Here is a 23,450-nt window from a genome sequence, read left to right on the forward strand (position 1 = left end):
CAGTGTGTGTGTGTGTCTCACCAGGGTGAAGGTGTCGTATGTGCTCATCAGGTGCTAGATGCGGTACTGCTCCAGTGTGTGTGTGTGTGTGTGTGTGTGTGTCTGTCTAACCAGAGTGAAGGTGTCGTATGTGCACATCAGGTGCTCGATGAGGTACTGCTCCAGTGTGTGTGTGTGTGTGTGTGTCTCACCAGGGTGAAGGTGTCGTATGTGCTCATCAGGTGCTCGATGCGGTACTGCTCCAGTGTGTGTGTGTGTGTGTGTGTGTGTGTGTGTGTGTGTCTAACCAGGGTGAAGGTGTCGTATGTGCACATCAGGTGCTCGATGCGGTACTGCTCCAGTGTGTGTGTGTGTGTGTGTGCGTGTGTCTCACCAGGGTGAAGGTGTCGTATGTGCTCATCAGGTGCTCGATGCGGTACTGCTCCAGTGTGTGTGTGTGTGTGTGTGTGTGTGTGTGTGTGTGTGTGTCTAACCAGGGTGAAGGTGTCGTATGTGCACATCAGGTGCTCGATGCGGTACTGCTCCAGTGTGTGTGTGTGTGTGTGTGTGTGTGTGTGTGTGTCTCACCAGGGTGAAGGTGTCGTATGTGCTCATCAGGTGCTCGATGCGGTACTGCTCCAGCACCACCACGCCGGCCAGGCTGGGGCTCAGCTGAGAGGCGCAGTCCTCACAGTGCACCATGTAGCTCTTCCTGGAGCCGCTCTCGCTCGTCACAAACAGCAGGTCGAACACCTCCACCTACAGGCAGAACGCATGTTAGCGCGTGGCTAACTGGGCGGAGTTACATAGGGGCTAAAGGGGCGGAGTTACACAGGGACTAAAGGGGCGGGGTTACACAGGGGCTAAAGGGGCGGAGTTACACGAGGGCTAAAGGGGTGGGGTTACACAAGGGCTAAAGGGGCGGAGTTACACAGGGACTAAAGGGGCGGGGTTACACAGGGGCTAAAGGGGCGGAGTTACACGAGGCAAAGGGGGGTTACACAAGGCTAAAGGGGCGAGGTTACACGGGGCTAAAGGGGCGGGGTTACACAAGGGCTAAAGGGGCGGAGTTACACAGGGACTAAAGGGGCGAGGTTACACAGGGACTAAAGGGGCGGAGTTACAGAGCCCTAAGGGGGTGGGTTTGGAGAGCTCTAAAGGGGTGGGGTTACACAGGGGCTAAAGGGGCGGAGTTACAGAGCTCTAAGGGGGTGGGTTTAGAGAGCTCTAAAGGGGTGGAGTTACAGAGAAGCTAAAGGGGCAGGTATGGGGGCTCCAGAGGGGGGTTTGGGGGCTCTAAAGGGGCAGATTTTGGGGCTCCAGAGGGCAGGGTGGTGAACTCACATCACACTCGTTGCAGTAGTACGCCGGCTCGTCTTTCACACGACTCTGATATGAGATCTTCTTTCCCTTGGCAACCAGCTGGTCCCTTAGAACCTGGATATGCTTCATAGACTGCAGGAGGCAGTGTCTGAGAGGGAGGAAGGGAGGGAGGAGAGAAAGAGGGAGATATAGAAAAATTGTATTTATTACAGTAATAATCCATTTCTGCATGCACACACGCACGAACGCACTCACTCACTTGATGAGCTTGTGTGTATCGGGGTCTGTGATCTTGATGGTCCGGGCCATGTTCCAGCTGACGTGTATCATGGGGACGATGGACTTGACCTTCTTCACCTGGTTCCACTCGAAGCGCTCCAAGGCCAGTTGGAACTGGTGGGCTGCAGGCACAGGGGACAAACCTGCTTCCAGACTGTTACACACCTGCGTCGTGGGGACCAGGTATAAACCTGCTTCCACACTATTACACACCTGCGCCCTGGGGACCAGGTATAAACCTGCTTCCAGACTGTTACACACCTGCGCCCTGGGGACCAGGTATAAACCTGCTTCCACACTGTTACACACCTGCGCCCTGGGGACCAGGTATAAACCTGCTTCCAGACTGTTACACACCTGCGCCCTGGGGACCAGGTAAAAAACCTGCTTCCACACTATTACACACCTGCGCCCTGGGGACCAGGTAAAAAACTTGCTTCCACACTGTTACACACCTGCACCCTGGGGACCAGGTATAAACCTGCTTCCACACTGTTACACACCTGCGCCCTGGGACCAGGTATAAACCTGCTTCCAGACTGTTACACACCTGCGCCCTGGGGACCAGGTATAAACCTGCTTCCAGACTGTTTCACACCTGCACCCTGGGGACCAGGTAAAAAACCTGCTTCCACACTGTTACACACCTGCACCCTGGGGACCAGGTATAAACCTGCTTCCACACTGTTACACACCTGCACCTTCAGACTTACCGTACTTGCAGTTCATTTATTGCAGTACTCACAGTTGATTGGCTGTAATGTTATTGTGATTGGCTCTTGTCCTGCAGTACTCACAGTTGATTGGCTGTAATGCCAGGGATTGGCTCTTGTCCTGCAGTACTCACAATTGATTGGCTGTAATGTCAGTGATTGGCTCTTGTCCTGCAGTACTCACAATTGATTGGCTGTAATGTCAGTGATTGGCTCTTGTCCTGCAGTACTCACAGTTGATTGGCTGTAATGTCAGGGATTGGCTCTGGTCCTGCAGTACTCACAGTTGATTGGCCCCACGTTCCAGGCGATGTTGTTGCACCAGCCCACGGCCTGGACCCAGTGCACCGTCCCGGCGTTGATCCACACCAGGTCCCCCGGCCGCTGGATGAAGCGGTACACTGGGATACCTACCCGGTACAGGTCCTCCAGAACCGGCCACCAGGACCCGGTCAGGTAGTCTACGCCGTGCCTGAGGGACGGCACTGCGTCATCCCTCACACCTCAGAAACCACACACCCCAGAAACCTCACACCTCAGAAACCACACACCCCAGAAACCTCACACCCCAGAAACCACACACCCCAGAAACCACACACCCCAGAAACCTCACACCCCAGAAACCACACACCCCAGAAACCTCACACCCTAGAAACCACACACCCCAGAAACCACACATCACAGCTTACTGCACACATGATGGTGTTCAGACCATAGAAAACTACATTAGTTGATTATTATGTTTGGGGAGATTTCCCAAGCAACTGAAGTGCTTCTGATTTGTCTGATCCATATGCATAGCAGGGTGTTCTGATTGGCCATTTCCAGGACACTGTGATTTGACTATCTCAATATGTGTAGCAGAAGAATAAGATTTGCTCACTTCTCACAGAAGTCGCTGATGGCCTCCCAGTAGTTCTCGTGGACAGCGAACCACTCGCAGTCCCCCGGCCCAATGTTAATGTTCACAGAACAGAAGTTATTATTCTCCTGGTGCCCTGTGGAGGAGAGCACAGACCAGTCCCACACGAGCCTAATACACCCTCACTGACACACACACACACACACACACTCTCACTGACACACACACACACACACACACACACACACTCTCACTGACACACACACACCCTCACTGACACACTGTGGAGGAGAGCACAGACCAGTCACACACGAGCCTAATACGCCCTCACTGACACACACACACACACTGACACACACACACACACACACACCCTCACTGACACGCACACACACTCACTGAAACACACACACACACACACACACACCACACACACACACACACACCTCACTGACACACACACACACACACCACACACACACACTCACTGACAACACACACACCACACACACACACACACACACACACACACACTCACTGACAACACACACCACACCTCACTGACACACTGTGGAGGAGAGCACAGACCAGTCACACAAGTCTAATACACCCTCACTGACACACACACACACACTCACTGACACACACACACATCTCACTGACACACACACACACACCACACACCGCACACCGACAAACACTTGGACGGAACACAGACCATCACACACGAGCTAATACGCCCTCACTGACACACACACACTCACTGACACACACACACACTCTCACTGACACACAGACACACACACACACACACACTCTCACTGACACACAGACACACACACACACACACACTCTCACTGACACACAGACACACACACACACACTCACTGACACACACACACTCTCACTGACACACACACACACACACACACACTACTGCACACACAACACGACACACACACACACACACACACACACACACCACACACACACACACTCACACACACACACACACACACACACACACACACACTCACTGACACACACACACACACACACGCACCTGGCGTGCGGCTCCCGGGGACCTTCATGTAGAGCTGCACGGTGTTCATGCCCAGGATGGTGTGGCCCACGTGACTCAGCATGTTCCCGCTGGAGGACACGCGCATGAAGGACGGCAGCTTCAGCAGCTCCTGCAGCTGCAGCTTCCACCTGCAGGGGGCAGCAGTCAGCCATGAGCCAGCGAGGAGCCAGCTGTCAATCACCGCCATGAGCCAGCGAGGAGCCAGCTGTCAATCACTGCAGTTATCTGCTTAAATCACGTGGGTCACCTGCAGTAACTCAGTGAATGATCGGAATTTAGGTGCAATTCATGAAATATCCACAAGGGAGTAGAGAGCCAATTCCATGTGTCAGCTACGTCTCACCTTTTATGCTCATACAAAAGATTTTTAAAATGTGGATTTCTATACATCGTAGTTCACACCCTATTTTCACTTCATCGGCAGGAAAAGAGGTGGTGCTAGGAGACCCTGCTTGGGCAGTGTGTTTCTTTAGGCTCTTGCTCTCCAGTGGGTTAAAAAACACAGCATAAAAACTGGCCAGCAGGTGTCAGCAGAGGTGCCCTCAGTTCAGGAACCTCTGGAGGGATGCTATAATCAGCCAATCAGAGAGCTGCTCTCAGCCTCACCTTTTGGGGTCAGAGAGGTCAATGTTCGTACCAAACTTGATGATCTTCCCAACTTGCTTCTGCTCCGTACTGAGAGAGAGAGAGGGAGAGAGAGAGAAAAAGTGAAAGAGAATGAGTGGGAGGGGGAAGGAGAGAGGGAGAGAGAGAGAGAGAAAGAATAAGCTTGAGGAGAGGTCACAGAGGTTCTGTCTTTTAAACTGTTGTCACCTGTCTGCTTTGTTGGGGTTTAAAGTGTTGGTACCTGTCTGCTGTGTTGGGGTTTAAAATGTTGTCACCTGTGTGTTGTGTTGGGGTGAACTGTACCTGGTTGGATTGGTGTTGGAGGTGGAATCTGGGGGTGGAGATTCTTCTTCTTCTTCCTCATCTTCATCCTCACTGTTTTTTTCCTCCTGTACAAACAATCTGTGTTTGTTAGTGTATGTGTGGTATTCATGAGTGTGCTATTAATATGAGCGTGTGTATGAGTGTAGTTTGTGTTCAGTGTGCGTGTGTGCTAGTGTGCATGTATGTGTATATGTGAGTGTGTGTGTGTGTGTGTGTGTGTGTGGTATGTGGGTACTCTCCTGGACGCTGGAGGCCTGGTACAGGGTGTACTTGGCGATGGTGGTGTGTGTGTGGTTTGTGGGTACCTGCAGACTGTCCTGGAAGCTGGAGGCCTGGTACTGGGTGTACTTGGCGATGGTGGTGTGTGTGTGTGTGTGTGTGTGTGTGTGTGGTAAGTGGTTTGTGGGTACCTGCAGACTCTGCTGGAAGCTGGAGGCCTGGTACTGGGCGTACTTGGCGATGGTGGTGTGTGTGTGTGTGTGTGTGTGTGTGTGTGGTAAGTGGTTTATGGGTACCTGCAGACTCTCCTGGAAGCTGGAGGCCGGTACGGTGCATGGTGGGCGTGTGGTAGGTAGTCCCGTGACCTCCTGAGCTGGAGGCGCATGGGTGGGTGTGGTGTGTGTGTGTGTGTGCGCGTGTGTGGTAAGTGGTTTATGGGTACCTGCAGACTCTCCTGGAAGCTGGAGGCCTGGTACTGGGCGTACTTGGCGATGGTGGTGTGTGAGCGGCTGCTCTCGCAGGGCCAGGTTTGGGAGGACCCGCTGGGGTCCCAGTTCTGGTCGGCCGGCTGCTGAACCTGTGTGCGCACCTCCACCGCATGCTCAGCGTTCGCCTCCACCAGCGACTTCGTGGAGAACAGCCCAGTCTGCCCGACCAGAGCGTGCTTGGTCGCACAGCTGACTCATAGACAAGGTGTATGCTGTGATGATGGGCAGGGCCATAGTGCAGTGTGACTGGCTGATGGGCAGGGCCATAGTGCAGTGTGCTAGGGCAGGCCATATGCAGTGACGGCTGATGGCAGGGCAGCAGTGACTGCTGATGAGGGCCATGGCATGTGACTGGGATGGCAGGGCCTATGCAGTGTGACTGGCTGATGGGCAGGGCCATAGTGCAGTGTGACTGGCTGATGGGCAGGGCCATAGGGCAGTGTGCAGAGCTGATTGGTTGGGGACTCACTCAGACGCAGAGAGCCTGCCAGGCCCCTGATGACAGTAACGGGATTCCTGGGGTTGGTGCAGAACTGCAGCAGCACAGGTGAGAACGCATCTCTTTTACTCTCCAGCTGCAGTAACACAGGTACACAGTCAGAATTGTCTCAGAAAACACTTAGCACAGACTCACAGAGAACACAGTCAGCACAGTCTCGTAGGTACACAGTCAGCACAGACTCAGAGAACAGTCAGACTCACATAGATGCTGGGTGTGGGGGGGCTGAGTCTGTGCCGTGCGATTGGCTGCTCGCTGCTCAGGGCGGGCTTGACCGAAAATGCTGGGAGCAGGTAGGACTCCCGAAACTTCCCCTTCACCTTGGCCCCCCTGAGTCACCACCGGCCCCCCCGTAGAAACAACACGGGAACAGGACAAAGCAGCGTAAATAAAATAAATACAACCACACCGGAGTCACTTTCAAACCTGACCATGCAGGTGTGCCCCTTTATCCTGGACCCCGCAGGTGCGCAAATGTACTATTTCAGGTTCTGTTAATGTGTGAACTGCATGAAATTAAAAAGGTCTCAGGCTAGTTTGTTTTCAGTTGCTAGGGTACTAAAAGTCTATGTTCATTGAAACTATTATTGGCAGAGCAGAATCTAGAACTGTACGTGCATACAAATATGCACAAAATCTATTTATGCTTGATATATAATTTCATTTGAAAGTTGCTGTGGTATTAGCTGGTTAATGTACAGTGAGTGAGTCCGTTTTATGCCACACTATTCCCTTCTCTCTCTCTCTCTGCTCACCTGCAGGCCCGGATCACCTCTGAGGCTGTGTTCTTGATGCTGATCTGGGCCAGCGGGATGATCTTCTCCTCTTCCTCGCGGGTGATGAAGGTCTTGCCGACTCCGCTCTCCACCTTGATGAGACGGATCTTCAGCTCTCTCGGGGGGCCGAAGGACAGGCCCTTCAGCTTCAGGAACTCTGCCACGCCCAGGGCGGGGCGCGTGGTGCCGGTGCCGGAGCTCGCCACGTTGATGTGTTTTGCGGCTGGTGTGACTGCGGTTGCTGTGGTGATGGTTGCCATGGTTGTGGTTACTGTGGAAATGGTCATCGTAGTGACAGCTGCCGTGGTGGAGCTGGTTGCCGGGGTGACAGTTGGCATGGTGGAGCTGATTGCCGGGGTGACAGTTGGCATGGTGGAGCTGGTTGCCGGGGTGACAGTTGGCATGGTGGAGCTGATTGCCGGGGTGACAGTTGGCATGTTGGAGCTGGTTGCCGGGGTGACAGTTGGCATGTTGGAGCTGGTTGCCGTGGTGATAGTTGGAATGGTGGAGCTGGTTGCCGGGGTGACAGTTGGCATGTTGGAGCTGGTTGCCGTGGTGATAGTTGGAATGGTGGAGCTGGTTGCCGGGGTGACAGTTGGCATGGTGGAGCTGGTTGCCGGGGTGACAGTTGGCATGGTGGAGCTGGTTGCTGGGCTGACAGTTGGCATGGTGGAGCTGGTTGCCATGGTGATAGTTGCCATGGTGGCGGTGGTCGGCACAGTGACGGCAGGTCGGGGCTCCTCCTCTTTGCTCTTCTCTCTGGAATGTGTGCCCTTCTCTCTCTCCCTCGCTCCTCTGGCCTCCCTTCCCTGCAGGTCCAGGGTCCCCAAAACCTTCCGGACTTCCCTGCCGGGGGCGCTGCAGCTGGACTGCAGGGGTGGAGAACAGACAGGTGCCCCTTCTTTCTTTCCTTTATCCTTTTTTCTCCTCTCTTTTCCCCTGCTTCTCTGCACCTCTTTCCTCCTGCCAGTCTGCCTTTCTTTCCTCTCTCTCTCTTTGTCTGATTCCCTCTCTTTCTCCTTCTGCCCCCTTTCTTTCTCTTTCTGCCACCTCTCCTTCTCTTTCTGCCCCCTCTCTTTCTCTTTCTGCCCCCTCTCTTTCTCTTTCTGCCCCCTCTCCTTCTCTTTCTGCCCCCTCTCTTTCTCTCTCTCCCTGTCTCCTCTTTCTGTCTCAATCTGCTGTCGCTTTCTGTCTCTCTCCCTGTCCTGTTCCTTCGCTCTCTTTTTCTGCTGTCTCTCCTTCTCTCTCTCCCTGCCCCGTTCTTTCTCTCTCTCCTTGTTTCGTTCCTTCTCTCTCTCCTTGTCTTGTTCTTTCTCTTTCTGATGTCTCTCCTCTTTCTCTCTCTCCTTTTCCCTCTCCTTGTCTCCTCCCCTCTCTCGTTCCCCCTCTCTGTGCCTCTGGCCTGCACCCTTCCTCTCCTTGGTTGCAGCGGGGCAGGGGTGTCGGGTCAGTAGGACCGCACAGCGCACCCCCAGGGCAGGGGAGGAAGAGGAGGATGAAGAGTGAGGCCTCTCCTCTCCTCTCGTCTGGCTCCTCCTCCTGTCCACCTCTCCGTGTTTCTGCTTTAGCTCCGCCCCCTCTCCCCTGTGGTCTGGGGCCAATGAGAGCGAGGAGGCGTGTTTGGCTGGGGGCGGGGCTCTGCCGAATGGCCCTCCCCTGTGGGCGTGTCTCTGCTGCTGCAGGACGGAGGCCAGCGACTTCAGCACCGCGCTCACGTTCCTCTGGAGGGGGTGCGGCCTCGGGGGGCCCTCCGTGGGCGGTCTCTGCTGGGGGGCGGGGCCAGTGCCTGTCCCTGGCTGGGTGATCTGATGATCTGATTGGACGGGCTGGGAGAGGGGTGGAGTCATGGGTGGAGTGGACGTGGGGCTGGCCAGCACAGTTGGCCTCACCATCACCTCCTCCTCCTCCTCTTCCTCATGGGGTGAGGATTCTGGAGAGCCCTGGCGGCTCAACAGGGGGGGGCTGGCGGGGGGGTCGTCCCGGCAGAGCGGCTTGGAGATGGGGAGGAGCTCTGGGGCCCTGGGGGACGGCAGGAGGCGGGGCTCTGACCTGGAGGGGGCGTGGCCATCACTGCGGGGTGGGGGGATCCCTGAGGTATTCTGTGTGGAGGGGCCTGGTGACACCCCTCTTCTCCTCCCTTCATTTTCTCTCTGCATCTCCTGGCCAATCCTGTTGAGGGGTGGGGCTCTTGAGGTGGAGTATTTGGAGGGGTGGGTCTCCAGACCCCTCCCCTTTTTACCCTTGCTACTGTGCCCCTCCACTCCTTCTCTCATTTTATCCTGCTCTCCCTTCTCCCTTTCCTTCTTCTTTTCCTTCTCCTTCCCCTGCTCTCCTCTCCTCCCTCTCTCCCTCCCTCTCTCCTCCGGCTCAGCGTTCCGTTTGTCCTGCGCCTCCTCTAAACACTGCTGTGGGTGCGTGGGGGCGGGGCTGAGGGCCAGGAGGGAGGAGCTTGCAGCTGGGGGGCGGTGCTGGGGGGTCTGTCACTTCCATTGGCCGCTGAACCTGGGGGGTGGAGCAGCCGAGGGCGGGGTGCAAGGGAGGGGGCAGAGAGGGGGGCGGCGGGGGCTGCTGCTGGTGGGTCCTGGCAGTGCTGGCGTCAGGACTGCTCAGGGTTCGAGGGCAGGGCAGGGGGGGGCAGACGGAGGCAGAGGGGGGTGTTTGGGGCCGGCTGCGCTCCAGGCAGGGGGGGGTCTGTGGGGGGCTGAGGTGCTGGTGTGCCCCAGGACCCCTCCCATCCCCAAATCTGTGCCTGTTCTGAACCTGAGATTCCAGCCCCACCCCACTGCCCCCCCGATCCTACAGAGAGAGAGACTCAGTAAACATTACTATACACACACACACACACACACACACACACACACACACACGCCACACACACACACACACACACACACCCACACACACTCACACACACACACACACACACACTCTCACACACACACACACACACACACACACACATGCTCGCTTGCTCACTGACACACACACACACACACTCTCACACACACACACACACACACACACTCTCACACACACACACACACACACACATGCTCGCTTGCTCACTGACACACACACAGACACACACTCACCAGCGTGTGCTTGTCCTGCCTGCCCTGCTGTCGCCGCCCCTCGGGGGCGTGGCAGTGCTGAGGTACAGTGGGGGAGCTCCGCTCTTGCTGGGGCCAGTAGGGGGCGTGGCTATAAGGCACAGTGGTGTGGTTTGCTGGTGAGGGGAGGGGCCTGTTCCTGCTGTGTCCATCAGCGACTTGAGGGGGCGGAGCAATCCGGTCACGGTGGCCATGATGAGATGGGCGTGGTGGAGGCGGCCTGTTCCAAAATCCCCTAAAACCGGGCTTGAAAGAGTCCTGTCAGCAAAGGAACAGACACACCTTAAGTCCCCACTATAACACACAGGACTTATACACACACACACACTCAGTCCCTGCTGTAACACACAGGACTTATACACACACACACACTCAGTCCCTGCTGTAACACACAGGACTTATACACACACACACTCAGTCCCTGCTGTAACACACAGGACTTATACACACACACACACACTCAGTCCCTGCTGTAACACACAGGACTTATACACACACACACACACACTCAGTCCCTGCTGTAACACACAGGACTTATACACACACACACACACACACACTCAGTCCCTGCTGTAACACACAGGGGTGGAGGGGGACTTACCTGGAAGTCTGCAGGGCCGCTCCTCCTGTCAGGTGGGTTCCAGGACACACCCCCTTTGTGCGGAGGGTTCCAGAACCTTGGTTTGTGGGGCGAGTAGTGGGAGTGGGGGTGGGGGTGGGGGTAGCAGTTTGGAGCAAAGAAACGCTGTGTTTCGGGGTGTAAGACAGACAGACAGGCAGACAGACAGACAGACAGGCAGGCAGACAGGCAGACAGACAGACAAAGAGAGAGAGACATTTATGTTGTATTTTCAGTTGCTTGTGTAGTTAATTCTTAATTTGATGTACTAACTACAATGTTCATCGTAAAAGAGTAAAACACTCAGTTGTGCTCATGTGCATATCATAAACAAATAGATGAAATACATCTGTCAGTATAGGTCTTGTCCTGTAGGTGGCACTGCAGTATTAGCAATAAGAAAAGGGGGTTTTGCAGACAGGTGCTGTTAGAGAGCGGGAGACGGAATCTTCTGTCTGAGTGAACAAGTACAAGTGATCAGGAAGTCAGCGAGGGTAGCAGTGAATTTGGGGTCAGGGGTCAGAGGTTGTGACCTCATGCTAACCTGCTCATTGCTGGAGTGCCTCTGCCTCTTGGGTCCTGGGCTGCCATCAGGGGGCGGGGCATGGCGGGGGGGCGGAGCCTGATCATCCTGGGATGCTGCAGGGCGTTTCTGCCCTGGAATTCCCCTGGGCTGTGGGGGGGGGGGGGGAACAACATGATCAATCAAATCACATAATACAGATAAAGCCTTACTCTTAGCAGCATAAGCCAAAGGTGTTAAAAGCGTTAAGTGTACTGTCAGCAGTGTACGTCTTAAAGGTGTTAAGTGTACTGTCAGCAGTGTACGTCTTAAAGGTGTTAAGTGTACTGTCAGCAGTGTACGTCTTAAAGGTGTTAAGTGTACTGTCAGCAGTGTAGGTCTTAAAGGTGTTAAATGTACTGTCAGCAGTGTACGTCTTAAAGGTGTTAAGTGTACTGTCAGCAGTGTACGTCTTAAAGGTGTTAAGTGTACTGTCAGCAGTGTAGGTCTTAAAGGTGTTAAGTGTACTGTCAGCAGTGTAGGTCTTAAAGGTGTTAAGTGTACTGTCAGCAGTGTAGGTCTTAAAGGTGTTAAGTGTACTGTCAGCAGTGTACGTCTTAAAGGTGTTAAGTGTACTGTCAGCAGTGTAGGTCTTAAAGGTGTTAAGTGTACTGTCAGCAGTGTACGTCTTAAAGGTGTTAAGTGTACTGTCAGCAGTGTAGGTCTTAAAGGTGTTAAGTGTACTGTCAGCAGTGTACGTCTTAAAGGTGTTAAATGTACTGTAAGCAGTGTAGGTCTTAAAGGTGTTAAGTGTACTGTCAGCAGTGTACGTCTTAAAGGTGTTAAGTGTACTGTAAGCAGTGTAGATCTTAAAGGTGTTAAATGTACTGTAAGCAGTATAGATCTTAAAGGTGTTAAATGTACTGTAAGCAGTGTAGATCTTAAAGGTGTTAAATGTACTGTAAGCAGTATAGGTCTTAAAGGTGTTAAGTGTACTGTCAGCAGTGTAGGTCTTAAAAGCGTTAAGTGTACTGTCAGCAGTGTAGGTCTTAAAGGTGTTAAGTGTACTGTAAGCAGTGTAGATCTTAAAGGTGTTAAGTGTACTGTAAGCAGTGTAGGTAATTGTTTGCTCCTGTACATGTACCTGCTGAGTGTGATTCCACACGTCCCCCATCGGGGGCGGGGCTTGATGGCGGGGATACTGATGAGGGCCTCCATACTGGGGGGAGGGGGGGGGGGAAGAGAGCATGTTTTCAGCGTGTTTGAGATAAATAATTTTTTCTGTTTTCCATCACATAATCCATGCAGGGGTGGAGTTTGGGGTGGAAAGACGACTAGATGATCAAACACTAATTTAACAGAAGAGGATCACATGAGGCAGCTCTTCCTGGTAGGATAACCCTGCCCCCTGCCTACCTTACCCCGCCCCATGTCCCTCTGACCCCACCCCCCTGCCCCCCAATCCTTCTGACCCCACCCCCCTGCCCCCCAACCCCTCTGATCCTCTCACCCCCCTGCCCCCCAATCCCTCTGATCCTCTCACCCCCTTGCCCCCCAATCCCTCTGACCCTCTCACCCCCTGCCCCCCAATCCTCTGACCCTCTCACCCCCCTGCCCCCAATCCTTCTGACCCCACCCCCCTGCCCCCCAATCCCTCTGATCCTCTCACCCCCTGCCCCCCAATTCCTCTGACCCTCTCACCCCCCTGCCCCCCAACCCCTCTGATCCTCTCACCCCTCTCTGTACCTGGTGAGGGCTGGAATGGGCGGAGCCTCCTGGTCTTGAGTTATAATCCTGATGGAGGCCAGGCTGCTGCTCCCAGGGGCGGGGCTGCCTCTGCTCCCATGGCAACGCCTGGCCACTCACCTTCCCCAGCTCAGGCTTGTCCCTGCCCCTTGCTGATTGCCTGGAGGAAAGAGAGGTAGGGTCAGCTTCAGGTGAGTTAGCTTCAGGTGGGTTAAGGTGAACACAGCTTTGTCCCTTTCCTCTACTTCACAGTGTTTGGGCATTATATTACATTACAGCCATTTAGCAGACGCTCTTATCCAGAGCGACGTACAACAAGTGCATTTGTTCAAGGTGCAGAGGTGCAGAAAAACACACTAGAGTGAAGTAAAGATCGTAGTGCCAGAAGTGACCACAGATCAGGACTCCAACCCTGTAGGGTAACCTGTTCAGCAAACAAACAAACAATCTTGCCAAGTACAAACTAGCGCTGAAATCACATTTGCCTAATCAGAATCAGACAAAACAATCCTGCCAAATACAAAACTAACATGATCGCATTAGCCTAACTAGGTACATTGAGCTAAACTAGAGGCTAGGGAGGGGTGGGGAGAGGTGCAGCCTGAAGAGATGGGTCTTTAGTCTGCGCTTGAAGATAATCAGGTGGGCACAAATCTCACCCGTTATGGAAGCTGCTGGGATGGTGCAGGCCTTTGGCGTGACTCTGACGTGGGTGGGGGAGGGACTGAGATTGATTGACAGCACCAGAGCACCTGTGTGGCAGACAGACACACCTTTTCAGTCCAAAAAGCCAGAAATGGCTCAAATGTATACATCTGCCATGGGCAGCACTGTGATTGGGCAGTAGGTGTGGTCTCACCAGGAGGGAGGGGCCCAGGCACGACTGCTTGCTGGAGGCCATGATCCATGGTTCAGTCCGTCCAGGGGGGCGGAGTCCCGTATGCCACGCCCACAAAACTGCTCTGCAGGGTGATGCATTCAGCCTGGACACAGAGGACAGTGTCACAAACACAGACACGCACATACACACACATACACAGGCACGGTGCACACACAAATAGCGCTCACCTATCAGGCCTGAATATGGCACCACTCAACCAATCACCTCCAGCCTTCAGCTCCAGCTGCCAATCATCATCCCTCTAGAGTTTCTTCAGTGTTCTGCCAACCTGCAGAAAGATAGACAGTTACTTACTATGTGTGTGATCCATTACTGCTGCCCCCTATACACTTCAATTAGTCATTACTGCTGCCCCCTATACACTCACTCAGCCATTACTGCTACCCCTATACACTCACTCGGTCATTACTGCCACCCCATATACACTTCACTCAGCCGTTAATGCTATCCCTATACACTCACTCAGCCATTACTGTTACCCCCTATACACTCACTCAGCCATTACTGCTACCCCCTATACACTCACTCGGTCATTACTGGCACCCCCTATACACTCACTCAGCCGTTAATGCTATCCCTATACACTCACTCAGCCATTACTGGTACCCCCTATACACTCACTCAGCCATTACTGCTACCCCCTATACACTCACTCGGCCATTACTGCTACCCCCTATACACTCACTCGGTCATTACTGGCACTCACTCTGTCATTACTGGCACCCCCTATACACTCACTCGGTCATTACTGCTACCCCCTATACACTCACTCGGTCATTACTGCTACCCCTATACACTCAGCCAGCCATTACAGCTACCCCCTATACACTCCCTCAGCCATTACCTCTACCCCCTATACACTCACTCGGTCATTACTGCTACCCCTATACACTCACTCGGTCATTACTGCTACCCCCTATACAGTCACTCTGCCATTACTGCTACCCCCTATACACTCACTCAGCCATTACTGCTACCCCCTATACACTCACTCGGCCATTACTGGCACCCCCTATACACTCACTCAGCCATTACTGCTACCCCCTATACACTCACTCGGTCATTACTGCTACCCCTATACACTCACTCGGTCATTACTGCTACCCCCTATACAGTCACTCAGCCATTACTGCTACCCCCTATACACTCACTCAGCCATTACTGCTACCCCCTATACACTCACTCAGCCATTACTGCTAACCCCTATACACTCACTCAGCCATTACAGCTACCCCCTATACACTCACTCGGTCATTACTGGCACCCCCTATTAACTCACTCGGTCATTACTGCTACCCCCTATACAGTCACTCATCCATTACTGCCACCCGCTATACACTCACTCAACCCTTACTGCTACCCCCTATACACTCAGCCAGCCATTACAGCTACCCCCTATACACTCCCTCAGCCATTACTGCTATCCCCTATACACTCACTCAGCCATTACTACCACCCCCTATACACTCGCTCAGTGGAAAGAAAAAAGAGGTGAGATCTGTGGTCAGAGTGAAAGTCACAGTTTACTGTCATAACCTCAGACAACACTTCCTGAGACTATAACTCCTCTTTCCAATTCAGTTTCTCTGCATGTGCGTGCATGCGCGCACACGCACACATGCACGCACATGCACACACACGCACACACACACACACAGCTGTTAACTGCCTGTTGTTTTGTTGAATGTGTTACTGGCTGGCACACCTGGGGTCTCTTTATTAGTGTTATTAATGTAGAGACTTTTCTCCCAGTGTGGCCATCACCACGCAGTAGTGTACAGAACATAGTCTACACTGTCAGTCCCAGCAACCAACAGCTGCTGTCCAGCACAGGAAAACCCAACAGCTGCTGTCCAGCACAGGCAAACCCAACAGCTACTGTACAGCACAGGCAAACTCAACAGCTGCTGTCCAGCACAGGAAAACCCTACAGCTGCTCTCCAGCACAGGAAAACCCAACAGCTGCTGTCCAGCACAGGCAAACCCAACAGCTACTGTCCAGCACAGGCAAACCCAACAGCTACTGTCCAGCACAGGCAAACCCAACAGCTGCTGTCCAGCACAGGCAAACCCAACAGCTGCTGTCCAGCACAGGAAAACCCAACAGCTGCTGTCCAGCACAGGCAAACCCAACAGCTACTGTCCAGCACAGGAAAACAGAATTTAATCAAATGCCCATCAGGACCACCACAGTAGCGGCCGCTTCTGATCCCAGTGCCTGGCCAATCACAGTTCATAAGCCGTTTATGCACTTTACTGCTGTCTGTCTTACATCAACAAGCCTTAGATGAACTCAGCTGAGAGCGGTGGATGATGTCAAGATGAGGACACAAAAGTTAGCTGTCAGACTGCCGACAGGGCCACTTCTCGCATCAAGAGAAATGCGCAATATAGATTCAACAGCCTGGAATAACACTGCCCAGCCATCTCCCTTACCCTGTATACACTGAAATCGGGGCACCAATAACGTGCCAGAAAGCCCGTGTTTTTTATTCCTTTATTATTATTATTATTATTATTACATTTTTGTGTCTTTCGGCTTCGTGAGCATTTTCACAGAAAAACTCCGCGCGAAAACACCACACCCCCTTTTTTCATCAAGTAGTAATATTCAAATGAGCTCCAATGTCAGTTGCCTGAGTCGCCCATTCAACTTTTTACACCAGAGCCGCTCACAGATGAGCGATATCAACTATCTCCCCTTTTCACACACACACACACACACACACACAACCGCCGACCGCATCTTCAGCGCGCTTTCACGCCACGAGTCATACAGATAAAGAGTAAGATATTCTCGGAAACAGATTAGCATTCGTAAATTAACTTAAGGTGCATGAAGCTGTCAGTGTCAACGAAAAACTACACAGGATGTCGATGTGGTGCACGAGCTTTTCACTTTCAAAAAGTGGCATTTTAACGTCTTTAAATGTTTGATCTTTGAAAGTAAAAGAATAAACCGTAACGCTTTAAAGCAAAACGCCGGCACACAATGCGGACGTTAGTCGGACGTTCGCTTTCATACACGAATGCTATAAGGAACTGTTCCAACCCTATCTACCTTCTCTCATAAATTAGGGTATACCTTTCGCCCTCACACCGTCATCATCATCAGTGCAATTAAGGCGGCTGTACCCTTTATAACGCAGTGCAGGAAATTTAGTGCAACTGCTCCGAATTTATTTTCCGCTCGGACAAACACTTGCAAATAATAACCACAAAAACCAACAACGTGTATGCTCAATACATACCCGTATTATGCATTTAAATGGTAGAACCCGTGCTTAATAACCATGTGAACCATTCAATTGCCAAATCAGGATCTTACGATGATCTATTATTTCCTATATGACTAACATCAAATGAAGTTTAATGCAATATGAGGGGAGAGGGTAATCTATTTCAATCTCTAACACATTAAGCGAGGATTAGCTGTGAATCTCACGCTATATGCACCAGAATGTGTTACAAGAATCTAAAGGCGGATTATAGCTGCTGATCGTACCGTAACGATTGAATATTCGTCGCCTGGAATCAGATGAATTTCTGCGTAAAGAAAAGTAAAATTAAACTGTATTCCGCCCGTCGTTGGTACTGTTCGTAATGATTTCGTATGAATTATGTCCTTTTTCAGATTACGTTGACGAAGAGCAGAGAGCATGTAGGTCAGCTATAGTATTGGTGTGGTTCTATATTCTTTTCCTCGCGCTGCATTTCTTGGCCGTTCCTGGCTCTTTCTCTCTCTCGCTCTGTCGGCCGCGCAGCGAATTTCACTCGGCGGAGCGATGTATGTGTTTTAAAGGGCCAGGCAGCCAATCCTACAAACCTCACAACCAACACAAGCTGCTGCACGCGAGAGCGCTCGTGCAGAAATGGATCAAATTTGTCTCAAGAGAAATATTCTATTTCCACGGCGCCCAGTCTCGTTCTTGATCTTGTGTCACACGGTTTGGGTAGCCGGTTTTTTTTCTGTAGATGAAACATTCATTCTCTCTCCTTTTCTTAATCCCAGCGAGAAAAGCAAATGACAAGTCGCACACACACACGCGCGCATGCGTGCGGACAAGCACATGCAAAACGGTTCATCCAGGACAGGGGTGACTGCAGGTCGCTCTAATGTGACGGTACTTAAGTACAATTTGGTGCGGAGAGTCACGTGACGTTTCCAAGCTGTCAAAACCACAGCCTCGGTTGATGAGATGTGTACATCCTGCTCTAGACTCTTTCTGCAGTTAAGTCTGCTCTCTGCCTGCCTGTCTCTCTCTCTCACACACACAGAGGTGCAGAGGACATGCAAGCAGCAGTAACTATTGATATAAACCCTGTGGTCCTGTCTGTCTGGGTCTCCTGTTGGTTGGGCTGTTGCCATGGTGATAAGACATTGCCTAGCGGTCCAATCTTTTCTGCATGACAATGCTAGGAGTCTGTGCCTGTCTGCATGACTTTTCTCAGTCTGTGTCATTTTATTTCATCGTGTGATCATCCAATCAGAATTCTTCCTGGGTGCAAGTTTGCAGCTGGATAGCTGTTTGCGCAGTGGCGGTTGTGTGCAGCTGGACTGAAGTCTGCGCAGTGGTGTGTTTGGGTGCAGCTGGACAGCTGTCTGCGCAGTGGTGTGTTTGGGTACAGCTGGACAGCAATCTGCGCAGTAGTGTGTTTGTATGCAGCTGGACAGCTGTCTGCACAGTGGTGTGTTTGTGTGCAGCTGGAAAGCAGTCTGCACAGTAGTGTGTTTGTATGCAGCTGGACAACAGTCTGCGCAGTGGTGTGTTTGTATGCAGCTGGAAAGAAGTCTGCGCAGTGGTGTGTTTGTATGCAGCTGTACAGATGTCTGTGCAGTGGTGTGTTTGTATGCAGCTGGACAGCTGTCTGCGCAGTGGTGTGTTTGTATGCAGCTGGAAAGCAGTGTGCGCAGTGGTGTGTTTGTATGCAGCTGGACAGCTGTCTGTGCAGTGGTGTGTTGGGGTGTAAGGTCTGGCTGTAAGGGCCTGTGCTCAATCAGCACCTGTCAATCATTTTCACCCAACATGGAAACAGACAGTGTTTCCTTCTGAACCAGCAGTCTGCTGAGTTTATTCTGGCGGTCACTGAACTCACCAAACTGTGTCTGTGGAAGAAAGTTTATCACTGTGAGTCAAAGTTAAGGACAAGCCCCCTACACTCACCCATTCATCGTCCTGCTCTCTGTGAGGATGAGTGGGTGAGTGAGGAGGGAATACTAAACTCTTCCTTTCGTCGTATTTATTTTAACATTTTTTGTCTGCATTTATGCATAAGCTTTGAAAAAAGAACACATGCTTCTCAAGTGAGTAAAGCACTCTGAAACTGAATGAGTGGGAACTGAGTGATAAATGAATGAGTGGCCCAGTCACCTATACCAGCTACCTGTACCAGCTCCCAAACTCACCTATACCAGCTACCTATACCCGCTCCCAAACTTACCTATACTAGCTACCTGTACCAGCTCCCAAACTCACCTATACCAGATACCTGTACCCGCTGTCACCTATACCAGTTACCTGTACCAGCTCCCAAACTCACATATACCAGCTACCTATACCAGCTCCCAAACTCACCTATACCAGCTACCTGTACCAGCTCCCAAACTCTCCTATACCAGCTACCTGTACCAGCTCACAAACTCACCCACAGCAGCTACCTGTACCAGCTCACAAACTCACCCACAGCAGCTACCTGTACCAGCTCACAAACTCACCTATACCAGCTACCTGTATCAGCTCTGTTACCTATACCAGCTACCTGTGCAAACTCCCAAACTCAGCTCTACCAGCTACCTGTGCAAACTCCCAAACTCACCTATACCAGCTACCTATACCAGCTCCCAAACTCACCTATACCAGCTACCTGTATCAGCTCCCAAACTCACCTATACCAGCTACCTGTATCAGCTCCCAAACTCATCTATACCAGCTTAGCATACCAGCTCCTGAACTGCTTTTCCCAGCAGTGTATTCCAGCCAGTACATTCTGTACTGAGGTCACCAAACACACACACACACACTCTCTCTCTCACACACACACACAGATACACATGCACACACACACACACACATAAACAAGCAGGCAGTCACATGCGCGCACACGCGCACATACACACATGCACACACACACACACATGCATGCAGACACACAAACCACACACACGCATGCATGCAGACACACACGCACGCGCACACACACACACAAACATGCATGCAGACACACAAACCACACACACACATGCATGCAGACACACGCACACACACACACATACATATGCATGCAGACACACGCGCGTGCGCACACACACACACTTTGCTGGGCTCACCTGTGCAGGAGTGCCTGTGGGGTCGTTTCAGCCTTACCTTAATGCCCGTGAGGACACGCTGGGCGCCGGGGGGGGGGGGGGGGGCGAGGACACGCCGGGCTCCGGCAGGGGGGGGGTCCGCAGTCCCTCAGCGGTGCGGTTCAGCCTGCCGTCTTTTCCCTTTAAAAAAAAAAAAAAAACCCAAAAAGAAGCCGGACCTCAGCCGCGGTCAGCGTCAGTAAAAAACACCTGGGCTGCCAATCAGCCGCAGAAAGAGCCCGCTCAGCTCCGCACAGCCAGCAGGGCAAGGGCTGCACCCTCCAAGCAAAAAAATAATCCTTCACAAAAAAAAAGAAATGAATGCTTTTCTGTCTTTCTTCCTCCTTTTCTTTCTCCCTTTCTCCTTCTCTCTCTCTCCCTCTCTCTCTCCCCCTCTCGCTCTCCCACTCTCTCTCTCGCTCTCCCTCTCTCTCTCCTTGCCTTTCCCCTCAGTACTCAAACAAAGGAAGAGAAGGATCGGTGTGAGGCGAGAGTGCAGGGAAAAGCCCCCCCCCTTTCGCCCCCCCCGGCCCCCCACGCACGCACGCACACCAGCCAGTCTGCTTCACTTCACAGCCCCTCCCCCTTCCCTCGTCATCCCTCTCTCTCTCCCTCTCTCTCCCTCCCTCCCTCTCTCTCTTTAGACCCAGCCCCATTTCCTCTGCTGCCTGCTCCCACCATCAAACACTCGGCAACAGAAGGGTAAGGTAAGGTTGCCTTGCTCTCTCTCTGTCTCTCTCTTGCTGTCTTCTCCCTCTCTCGCTCTCTGTCCTCTCCCTCTTTCTCTCTCTCTTCCCCTCACTCCCACTCCCTCTCTCGCTCTCTCTCTCTCTCTCTCTCTCTCCCCCTCTCCTCAGGTTAGAGAAGGAATGTGAAGCACAGGAACAGAAAGGTCTCAGTTCAGTCGCTGCAGCTGCACGACCTGCAGCCTGTTACCCACAGCAAGCCCACCCTGCCAAACACAGCAGGGATTATGTCAGTGTGTACAACACACCCAAACGTGCAGAAACCCGTGTGAGTGTGTGTGTGTGTGTGTGTGTGTGTGTGAAATCTGGATGGGGACTGAACCAATGGAATTGTGATTTGACTGAGTGTGTGTGTGTGCATGAGTGCGGGGGGGTGGGGGGGGGCTCTGGGTGCCCGAGCATCTGCCCATTTTGCCCCAAGTGCCCGATGTGCCCCTTTGATTTGATTTTTTAAAAAATTATTTGAAGTATTGTTGCTGTCAGTAATGTTCATTAATTTGTGTAAGATATATTCTGCACAGGAACTGGGTGGGGATGTAAAACAGTCTTTCGAGGCTGGTGTGCTCTTCTCTCACTCTCACACCTGACGCTCTGACGCTCTGCACAGCCCTGGTGTGCACATGCGGGAAATAAAACCACAACCCCCCCGCCCCCCGGAGAGGGACTTCCATTTCAATTAACTCAATTAGCAGCTTGAGTGTGTGTGTGCGTGTGTGAGATGGAGACAGAGAGAGAGAGACTGTGTGTGTGTGGGTGCATGCATGCGTGTGTGCGTGTGAGTGAGTGAGAGAGAGAGACAGTGTGTGTGTGTGTGAATGTGAGTGCATGTGTGAGAAAGGGAGAGAGTAGGTGTGTGTGTGAGAAAGAGAGGGAGTGTGTGTGTGTGTGTGAGGGAGAGAGAGAGAGAGAGAGAGTGTGTGTGTGTGAGGGAGAGAGAGAGTATTGAATTGAAATTGAATTGAGAGAGCGTAAGACAGAGCAAGACTCACGGTAACTCCATAAATGCTGATACAGAGCTGCAGAGGTGTAACTGGGTTAATGAGTTGAACAGATCATCTCAGTGGGTCAGAATCTGTGTGGCCGTTTCACAACCGGGGCTGATGGGAAGTGTAGTCCATATGGAGAGGGTTTCTGGAAATGTCTCCCACCTGCTGCTGTACAAATCTGCCTCCATCACCAGCATTCAGTGCAGTTAAGTGCCTGATCTGGGTCACCAGGGCAAAGGTGAGAGGTCGTTTCCATGAGGATATGATATGTGATTTATTCACTTTTGCCAAATGTTCAATTATGAATCAGATAATAAATGAGACTAACAAGAAAATCAAAGTAAGGAAGGAGGTGGAAGTCTTTAAAAGTTCATGTGTGGCGGAGCTGTTTATCTCTAAGGCTTAAACAGAGAATAAAGAAATGGAACGGAACAGTTTCCTGACAGCTGGGGTTACAGACAAAGCTCCAAATCACAGGCACTCCCCTTTATTCATTGTGAAGCTGGAGTTGGTACATTCCACTAAGTGCAGTGTTCATTGGAAGAGCTCACTACAGAAGGGGAAGACAGGGGGGCAGTGGCCATATGTGATTGGGTGAGGGGGGGTTGAGAGGCTATTTTTAGAAGTGTAATTCATATTCATTACATGGCAAGCCTGGCCAGCTTGGAATTCATGTCTACAAGTCTGTTAACCGCATACACATCTACAGCAGTCTGTTAACCGCATACACATCTACAGCACAGTCTGTTAACCGCATACACATCTACAGCACAGTCTGTTAACCGCATACACATCTACAGCAGTCTGTTAACCACATACACATCTACAGCAGTCTGTTACACACATACACATCTACAGCACAGTCTGTTAACCGCATACACATCTACAGCAGTCTGTTAACCGCATACACATCTACAGGACAGTCTGTTAACCACATACACATCTACAGCGGTCTGTTACACACATACATATCTACAGCAGTCTGTTACACACATACACATCTACAGCAGTCTGTTACACACATACACATCTACAGCACAGTCTGTTAACCGCATACACATCTACAGCAGTCTGTTAACCGCATACACATCTACAGCACAGTCTGTTAACCACATACACATCTACAGCAGTCTGTTACACACATACATATCTACAGCAGTCTGTTACACACATACACATCTACAGCACAGTCTGTTAACCACATACACATCTACAGCAGTCTGTTACACACATACACATCTACAGCACAGTCTGTTAACCGCATACACATCTACAGCACAGTCTGTTAACCACATACACATCTACAGCACAGTCTGTTAACCGCATACACATCTACAGCACA

At 51.9% G+C, this 23,450-nt stretch overlaps 1 protein-coding gene across 1 annotated transcript in view; it reads right to left on the minus strand.

The window, feature by feature from the left end:
* LOC135264331 (lysine-specific demethylase 6B-like) overlaps nucleotides 1-23,450 on the minus strand; it is a 35,044-nt gene that overhangs the window by 1,816 nt on the left and 9,778 nt on the right. The window contains 22 exon segments of the mRNA XM_064353195.1: nucleotides 568-738; nucleotides 1,324-1,450; nucleotides 1,562-1,703; nucleotides 2,579-2,766; nucleotides 3,178-3,292; nucleotides 4,220-4,368; nucleotides 4,847-4,915; nucleotides 5,150-5,235; nucleotides 5,832-6,066; nucleotides 6,244-6,452; nucleotides 6,580-6,706; nucleotides 7,132-9,524; nucleotides 9,526-9,948; nucleotides 10,245-10,520; nucleotides 10,864-11,007; nucleotides 11,426-11,554; nucleotides 12,528-12,602; nucleotides 13,118-13,289; nucleotides 13,789-13,881; nucleotides 13,989-14,112; nucleotides 14,198-14,298; nucleotides 20,396-20,517. Of these exon segments, the coding sequence (XP_064209265.1) occupies nucleotides 568-738; nucleotides 1,324-1,450; nucleotides 1,562-1,703; nucleotides 2,579-2,766; nucleotides 3,178-3,292; nucleotides 4,220-4,368; nucleotides 4,847-4,915; nucleotides 5,150-5,235; nucleotides 5,832-6,066; nucleotides 6,244-6,452; nucleotides 6,580-6,706; nucleotides 7,132-9,524; nucleotides 9,526-9,948; nucleotides 10,245-10,520; nucleotides 10,864-11,007; nucleotides 11,426-11,554; nucleotides 12,528-12,602; nucleotides 13,118-13,289; nucleotides 13,789-13,881; nucleotides 13,989-14,107 (5,442 nt within the window). The 5' untranslated portion in view covers nucleotides 14,108-14,112; nucleotides 14,198-14,298; nucleotides 20,396-20,517.

This window comes from Anguilla rostrata, chromosome 9 (assembly GCF_018555375.3).
Source record: "Anguilla rostrata isolate EN2019 chromosome 9, ASM1855537v3, whole genome shotgun sequence".
In the NCBI taxonomy this organism is placed as follows: Eukaryota; Metazoa; Chordata; class Actinopteri; order Anguilliformes; family Anguillidae; genus Anguilla; species Anguilla rostrata.